The 8,514-nt window shown below is 38.7% G+C and overlaps 1 protein-coding gene across 1 annotated transcript; it reads left to right on the forward strand.

Annotated features, from left to right (window-relative positions):
* The first annotated feature begins 379 nt into the window (after window positions 1–379).
* LOC131790390 (synaptotagmin-4-like) lies at window positions 380–7,019 on the forward strand. Its single transcript, XM_059107597.2, has 6 exons — window positions 380–869; window positions 2,607–2,909; window positions 3,811–3,969; window positions 4,210–4,868; window positions 5,292–5,391; window positions 6,004–7,019. The coding sequence occupies exons 1-6, from the start codon at window positions 857–859 to the stop codon at window positions 6,324–6,326; spliced, it is 1,557 nt and encodes a 518-aa protein (XP_058963580.2). The 5' UTR covers window positions 380–856; the 3' UTR covers window positions 6,327–7,019.
* The last annotated feature ends 1,495 nt before the right edge of the window (window positions 7,020–8,514 follow it).

The raw sequence follows: 8,514 nt of genomic DNA on the forward strand, positions 1-8,514 counted from the left end.
TAATAATATCAACATGTTTTCATAAGGATTTTAAGCCGACAGATGTTCCTGATTGTTCGATTTGTATATCTTCGACAGATCGTAATTGACTGGCGGGACGCGGGCTTCAGAGATAAAGAAAAAAAAAAAAAGGAATTTGGTCCATGGCCAGACACTCGCGAATTTCTTGGTAAGAGCGACATTGAGACAATCTTTGACTAAAACCAGATACTGTTGTGGGATAGCTGTTGATTCAGTCCCAATCCCTCCCTTCCACAAACATTTTTTCTTTTCTTCCCCATTTGCACATTGAGTTATCGTTTATTTGTCTCTTTCAGGTGCACATTTCATTAAGCCAGTTAAACAATAAGCATCAAACGCTGCATTCCTATGACTACACTTCGCGTACTCCGAAATGTTGTAGAGAATCGAAATGAATGGCTTCTTTTATCATGACGCATTTCACTTTCTCAGATTACTTGTAATCGGAGTGCATTGTAGCTCAAACGGAAATAGCTCGGAGAGCGCTCGATCAGTCACGTAATGATAGAAATAATGACCAACTGAGAATGCTGATCTTAGAGATTGTGAATTTGAGGGAATAATGTCCGTGTAGACGAATCACGTTTGCTTGACATCAATTTTGCTGCCCAAGGCCTACGTTTTTTAACCACACTTTTGGAAATCTCGACCGTCGTGGATAAGGTTTAAGGAACTTGAAAAAGCACTGAAGCGCTAAGGGTCACTGTCGTCGAAAAGCACTTCTTTTCAAATAGGAAGAATTCCAAAGTCCTTCGCAGAGATGCACCAACCATTTTCTAGTTATGGCATTTGAAAGAGATCTGCTGAATAGTTTCTGGATGGCGTCGACAGTTTCATGAAGATGACAGGTTAGAGAAATAACCCGTAAATTTAGTCACATTTTGAGGGTTACAACTGTAGGAGCAAGTCTGTAATTCTAAGCCGCGTGGTATTCCAGACATCTTAAGCCTTGGTGTCCTTATTTCTGTTGTTCCGTTCAGTTTACAATCTAAAATACATGTAAGCTATGTGCAACAAGTTAATCATCGATACGTTTTGCTGCCCATGGCAGAAGACGTGAATATGAACAGGCTTAGATAATCTATTGGAGGTCTAAAGAAGGAAACAACTTCGAAAAACATATCCAAGATTTAGTGTGGAAAGCCTTTACTTTGATCAGAAAGACAAGAATCAAAATAAGACCATTGGTGTAATTTCCGTTCTAAAGAAAGATGGAAGGGAAATCAGCTGAGTGATATCGAAGTACACATTGAGTAAAATTCCTTTATTCATGTGTAAGTTACTTTGACTTCACGCTTGTTACCGTCATTACTGAGCATACTCCACATTTCGTAAAGTTCTTGTTAAAAATTCTAGTTTAACAAAATTACTATCTCGATAAACAGCTGCACAGCACATTAACCATGAGTTAGTTAACTCCGGTGATTGGCACGAATTTTCAAGCAAAGAAACGTTTCACAAAATGCCATGATCTAGAAAGGTTTTGAACAATTCAGGTTAATTAATCCTTTAACTCCCCAGATCTGATTGTTTATTCTCCTCTCTAGCTGCTGCACATTTCCTTGTAAATTAGTGACGAGAATTTGGCGTTAAATCATGATAACAACTTCTATCTGATAACTTTGAGTATTCTTATCATCTGTTTGCTGAATAACGTATTAATATCTTAGGGAGAAGTTACAGGTTCATCACTTTTGGGAGTTAAAGAGTCAATAATAGGAAAGGTTTTATTTGGCTCAAGAGTCAAATGTAGCGAGCCAGCCGTAAAACTTCTCTTTCTTTTAAATCCCTTTTGAAAATGACTTTTGAATTTACATTACAGGAATTAATGTAAATTTAAATGTCAAATGAAGTACACCCCACACTGTTTGACTATTGTTGTGCTGATTGAGCAACGCCATCGGTTCTCACGTTTCTTTAGTTAACGTGTGTGAACCCGTTTCAGCGCGTTAAGAACTAGGGCAAAAAAACACGCGGAAACGTGTGCGACTTTCCCGATAGCTACGGGAAATTAGTCTCTAAATAACCAGTTATAACAAGACATACTTAATTAACTAATTACTGTGGAAATTTCCACACTCTTTGCCCTCACAAATAAAAACATTACATGCATGACCTCTTCTGGAAAAATGTCAGTTACGTGTAATGAAATTAATCCATAACTTCTGTTTTCTTGCATGTTGGTTAGCACCAGAGTTTTAAGCTATTCTTGTTTCTGATTTATTCATCTCTTCTTCTTTACATGATTTTATTCGCTAGCAAATTAACAAATGATTGATGTGCATTATTCTCTTGCGCCTGGGCTTCTCGCCACGTATAGTGGAGCGATTTCCGAAAAATGTCTGTAGAGCTGAAACATCAACGTAAACACTTCCGAAAAATTGGAGCCAACTGTTGTTATAGCAGTCTGACATTTCACCAGTTAACTGCTTAGTCCTCGCTTCAGCAAATACGACGAAAAACTGATCGATTTGTGCTGATTTATATGACAAAGAAAAATCTTTGACTTGCAGTTGCCTTCCTTGAAGCACGTATGCCCGCTTAAGATCTTTGAATTTTAACACCATTTTTTCTCATGTCTACAGAGACTTTAAGACTTCTCTTGCCCATTAGTGTGGTAGCAGCGACTCTTTCAGTCTTCATAGCAGTCCTTGTCATCCGATGTTATTTAAGATGGAAGAGGCAACACAAGAAAGAGCAGATTTTTGCAGAAGGACCCGTACCTAAGCTGGTACTGTCTTCCCAGCCTGTGGATTTTCTAGTTCCGCTTTTGATTCAAGACAGATTGGAAGAAGAGGAAGAAGTAGATCAGTTTGATATTCACTATTCTGTTAGTGGAGCATCCAGCGAGGACATCGGTCACGAGCCCGAAAAGAGTCAAACTGGTGGTAAGGCATGATTAAGTTTATCACTTCCAAGATCGAAAAGGTCATTCTCCTCACATTTCCTTGTTAGCTAGAGCAGAGAATCTGGTATTTTATGGCAAGACTAAGGCCATAATTAGTAATCATCCTTATTCTCTTTACATGTCTGCTTCACAGTGTTTTTAAATCGCAAGGAGAATCTAAAAAGAGGTCACTCTTGGAGACAAATAGCGTAAGGACATGTAACAGTAGTTTCTCCATCAAAGATCTACCATAACCAAATGGTGTTTAATTCAAGTTTAACGGCTTTCCTTTGTAATCCGTTTCAATTTTCTCTCGCATCCTTCTCCACACACGTTGTGTTTTGGTTTATTCTAAACACTTTATTGCCTGCTCTATCTATTCTATTTATTCGATGTATTCACCGAAGCCGTTCCTTAAAGCATGGGTCATGCAAGTCAACTAGATGTCACGCATGTCTGTGTTGTGTGACAAAACATAGAATGCTGCTAAGGATACTAACATAGAGTTAACCAATGATTACGTTTTATGGTGTTCTATTTTTTCAACGAAAAGTTATATAATTTGGAAGTTAAAATATTGGCGGTGACCAAGATACTTCGCGAGTGGGTGAATGGATGTTCTTCCCTTTTTTCCATTACATCGTGATTTAATCTTTACAACCCACAACAACAGTCATCGCTGAGGTTGTCAGTGTAAGAAAAAGACCTTTTGAAAAAGAAAACAGCACTGCAAAAACTGAGTTGCAATTCAGACCCATGATTATAAAAGGGATTTTATTATGAGACCCTTCTGTTCAACACCATGTTCATAACATGTTGTATTCTCAGCTTGGATATCTGGCATTTTCATTAATAAGCTCTGTTCTAGAGAAAACCATCTTATGCCCTATTTGCTCCTTTAGAGCGCAAAGTCCGTCCTCTGCTTGCGAGATTACACTCTGAGGCCAGTGTTTTGGACAGAAATGGTCAGCGGGTTAACTTGCGCTGTCATGCACCTCGCAGCACTAAGAGAGGAGAATCCCTTTTCTTCGACGATGGCGCCGAGAGTTTTCATTCAAGTGGTAAGAAACACAAGGCTTTAATAGCGAACAAATATCTAGCTGTTTCAAAATACCCCACATTTCTGAGTTGCTTTTATTTTAATTTGCAACAAATGGATTATCTCCTCTGTCAATACCATCTAGATCTGAATCAATAATTATCTTTACTCTTGCATAATAAATTGATAATTTTCGTTGGGCCCTCAATAGAAGGATAGCTCGAGGAATGTAGTGACATATTCTGATGTTTTCCTTCCACAGATGAATCATTGCTGCCGAGGTGTTCCTCCACCGGCCCTCAACCCAGACCTCTTCGTAGAGGATCTCGCGCAGATAGCCTCAAAAGTTTATCTCGAGAATCACTTTCAGAGGAGTCATCGTTACCAGATCCCACTCCGCACATGCTCAAATCATTGGTGTCTTCTATAAATACTACTTTACCCAAGTCAAAGCTGACAAAGCAAAGGAGGAAAAGCGCGAATGAAGTCTCTTACACCGGCAGCAGGCGATCTAGGAGAAATTCTCAAGTATCGCGAAAACGCGGCAAGATCACCTTAAAAATGACATTTGCTGAAGATCTTCGCAGTCTCGAAGTTCATTTAATTAACGCCACAGAGCTACCACTCAGACATGGCCGCATGTTGGATGTCTTTGCGCGGCTTTCACTCAAGACGCCGTCAAAACGCCGCGGCGAACGACTTCAAAGCAAATTACTTAAGAAGACCTGTAACCCTATATTCGATGAACGATTCGTCTTCAAAAATCTTCATTTGGCCGAGTTGAAGAAAGGACGTTTGAAGATCAGGCTCTTTGATCGCCATGGCGTCTCGAGATACGAACCGATCGGAGAAACAGTATTTTCTTTATGCGACGAAAGTATCATGCGCGGAGACAAGTTGTGTCGAGACCTGTCGCCTCAGGTAAGTGTGGTCCGCAATGTGTGCTAAGAATCATTATCCAAGATATGTACCGCAACTGGAATTGGTGACAGTAGATTATATGAATCAAATTTAGCTACAAATAGTACTGTTATGAATCTGAGTAGCAGCTTAAAGAATAACAGAGAGTGTCAATCTTAGCCTGCTCATTTCCAGTAACGCGAAAATACTTAGAATTTACCCAATGTGCAGTATCACAATCAGGGACCTCTTCACATCGATTAACTTAAGGAACTATAAGGTATGTGGTAGTTGTAGAAAGGTGGCCGTCATAGAGAGCTAAGGTGAATACAAGTACGGTCCGTCGGGATTAAAATAAATGGCAGTGGCCATTGAGTGGAGTTATCCGATAGTATATTAGTTTCTTCTTTCAAAAGTGAAAATATTTTCTTTTGTTGCTTTCAGTTCGTTGGTGAGCTCCAGTTCTCTCTCTGCCATGAAGCCACATCTTCTCATCTGAAGGTCATCATAATGAGGTTGAAAGATCTTCCAAAGTCCGTGAAAAGTAAGAAAGTATTTAAAACCATACAGTGCTCTTATACCATTAGCGCAATATTGCTGTTTAGGGTGTGGCTGACATTCCATACAAGGCAACAAGCTCAAGCAGAAACAGGAGGAACACATTGGCACAAGCGATGAAAAATTAACCATTCTAGTCGTATATTACACAAAATCATTATTTAAGAGATACATGATCAATGCGTCACAGCTTCGATGTATGTTGTTTGCGCTTCTGCTTTTGTCTCACGCATCAATCAACTCTTCAAGTGTAGGGTAGTTATGATGAGCTTACTATTGGCTCATTGAAATGCAGATACAATGGTGCTGATTTGAGCGTCGGCTTAAGTTATTTGGGGGCATAGGGTCTCTTTTCATCCGTATTTACAAACGATTTCCGGTCCTTCTAGATTCACAAGTAAACTGACTAAGATCAAGCACGGTTAATTTGAAGGGATAACAAAGCGAATACGGATACTCCGAAATAATTTTTTACTACAAAAATTAGTCTAGAAACTCTAACGTGATGACATTCTTGATATGTTTTTACACATAACAGAGGGACAAACCTGTAGAGATTGTACTTCTCTAATATCAGTTTCTTTTCTCTTTCTTAAAGATCCTTCCGTCGCTGTGGAACTCACGCACAATCGCAAAGAGGAAGTCATTCAGAAACATCAGACTAAAGCTGGGAAGAAAGACCTAACCATTAACGAAGAATTCAGTTTTGAAGTTGCTACTAATAGCTCTTGCACTCTTGAAAACTTTGGCGTTCAGTTCACTGTTTTTCAACACGAATTTATGCACAGGAACGAGGTCATTGGTCACGTGCGGCTGGGTCTGGACGCGCCATTTCCGTCTGAGATAAACCATTGGAAAGCAGTCACGCTATCTCCTCATAAACCCATACAAGGCTGGCATAAGCTTCATGGACCTCTATGAATGATAAATTGCTTAGGGATAATCATAATAATTTGTAATGAAAACTGACTTTGTACCAGGGAAGGATCCAGGAATTTCTGTAAGAGGGTCCCAATGGGGTAATAGCTTTTACGGCTAACGGTTACAATTTTGGCCATTTTACGGCTAACGGTTCATTCCTTTCGATCGTGATCAAAATAATAAATTTTTACAGTTATTTTTTACGCCTAACTGCTAAATATTTTTTTCCGCTTTACGGTTAATCACTTTGAGACCCTCTCCCAAGCGGGGGGCAAAAAACTTTAATTCAGAAAACACAGAATATTTCTATGGGGGGGGGGGAGGTCTGAACCCCTTACACCCTCCCTGTGGATTGGCTGCTGTATATAGGTGAAAAAATTACCAGGAACCTGGGTAGTTCTTATTGCGACCCGCAGAGTATAAAAACACTGACGATCAGTCCGGCATGGAGTGGTTCTGAAAATTTCTTACTAGTAGGAGGGTAACTAGTAAACTATGTACAAAGTGCAGCCGAGGTGTTTTAAAAACCCGGGCCACCGACTGGCAGGGCGGAGGGCTTGAATCCGCAGGCCAGCATTTAGGGGGGAGGGGTGAGTCAAAAGAAAGAGAAATGATAATTCTAACGTATAAGTTAAAAGAGAGATTTATGGAAAAACATTTTAAATGTATCAAATAAAAGATCGGCGACAACAAGTGTCGTTTCTACGATATCTACAAAACTGAAAAGTATGAGCCAACTTTTTCTTAAGGTAAAGATTCCTGTGGGAATTTTTCAGTTGTCGAGGAAACAGTAGTGGTGAGTTAAACTGTCGTCCAAGTGAAAGGCAGACAGACGAAAAATGCAACAGCGATTCGAGCCTTCATCAGTTCGGTTTTCCGCCTCTCATTTTAAGCGAATTGTCTAGGAAAGCTTTTAGTTGTTACTTTTTTTAATGTTTTAATTTACCAAGATGCGGAGAGCATAGACGTAATAGCCCCTAAAAAAAGCTAGACACTTTTAAAAAGAAACCATGCTTAATTTATTCATGAAGATTACCTATTAGTGTGATGCGCAAGTCTTGACATGCAAATAGAAAGCAATGTCAGCGAAAAAATAATTATGCTGACACACACAAAAAAGCCTTAAAAGAAACAAATGCACAAGTTTTACTTCTTGTAAAAAGCGAGAGGGTAGGACATTGATACCGAATGCGAATCTTTCTTTCTGATATCTACCAATTAATTGCTCTAATGAAGGAACCTTCTTCAAAAACGATAAGATTGGGAAAATATGAATAACTGATCTTTCAAATTATCTTGCGGTTTGATTGATTTCCTGAGAAATGTTTTTTCTTACTCCGCCTCTACTTATACTCTCACACAAACAGTCTGAACTTTGTGAAGCATATTGGCAATGAAAGGAATCAACAAACCTATTTTGCCAAATAGTTAACCAAATTTCAAAACTCAAAATTCATGTTTACCTATTTTTTTTTTTTTAACGATGTCACACATATTTTTTCGCTTTAAAATATTTCTCATTAGCATCTTGAGTCTAAGGTGACATTCACCTGAAAACCCTATCAGCTTTAAATATCAAAATATTTCGGCACGGTCCGAATACACTTGAGCAGAGGTCGAACGTGATTCAAAGGAGAGAGTATTTGATTGACGTTGAGCGGCATTTGGTTGGGTTACCAGTCCAAAAAATATATCTGTTAGTGATTAAAATTTAAAGACGAATGTTTTAAAACACATTTCCCGACATTCAATAAGCTGTAAAATAAAAATAGATGTTGCACCAAAAACAATTAGGCTGAACAGAAAAGTGAATAATCTATTTCAATCTCTCGCCCACGAACAGGAAAAAACCTAATGTTTTCTTCATTAGAGCTGACAAAGGTTAATTCAGTATTCAAGAAAGATCTGATTTTAAATTCGCTTTCAATTTACAACGTGGCTCGCCAAATTGGGCGGTTGCACCGGGAGTTGACCCAGATATGAAATGAAGAATAAAAATACGATCTGCCCATCTGAAATCGTTTAAAATTTAACTGTAATTCGTCTTCAAGACGAGCGCAGATCTAATAACAATGTTTACAGTTCTTATATCGTCATAGTAATTTAGGAAACAAGAAAAATATTTTTCATCGAGCCATTTCCCTATGCAAACATTTCTGTTTTATTTCCGTTAATATTTGTACGAACA

Source organism: Pocillopora verrucosa, chromosome 4, assembly GCF_036669915.1.
Source record: "Pocillopora verrucosa isolate sample1 chromosome 4, ASM3666991v2, whole genome shotgun sequence".
Taxonomy (NCBI): domain Eukaryota; kingdom Metazoa; phylum Cnidaria; class Anthozoa; order Scleractinia; family Pocilloporidae; genus Pocillopora; species Pocillopora verrucosa.

What these genes read in the sequence shown, in the direction of transcription:
- LOC131790390 (XM_059107597.2), top strand. An exon ending in CGAGAGTTTTCATTCAAGTG is followed by an intron (nt 3,970 to 4,209) that starts GTAAGAAACACA and finishes TTCCTTCCACAG; the next exon opens with ATGAATCATTGCTGCCGAGG. An exon ending in GTCGAGACCTGTCGCCTCAG is followed by an intron (nt 4,869 to 5,291) that starts GTAAGTGTGGTC and finishes TGTTGCTTTCAG; the next exon opens with TTCGTTGGTGAGCTCCAGTT.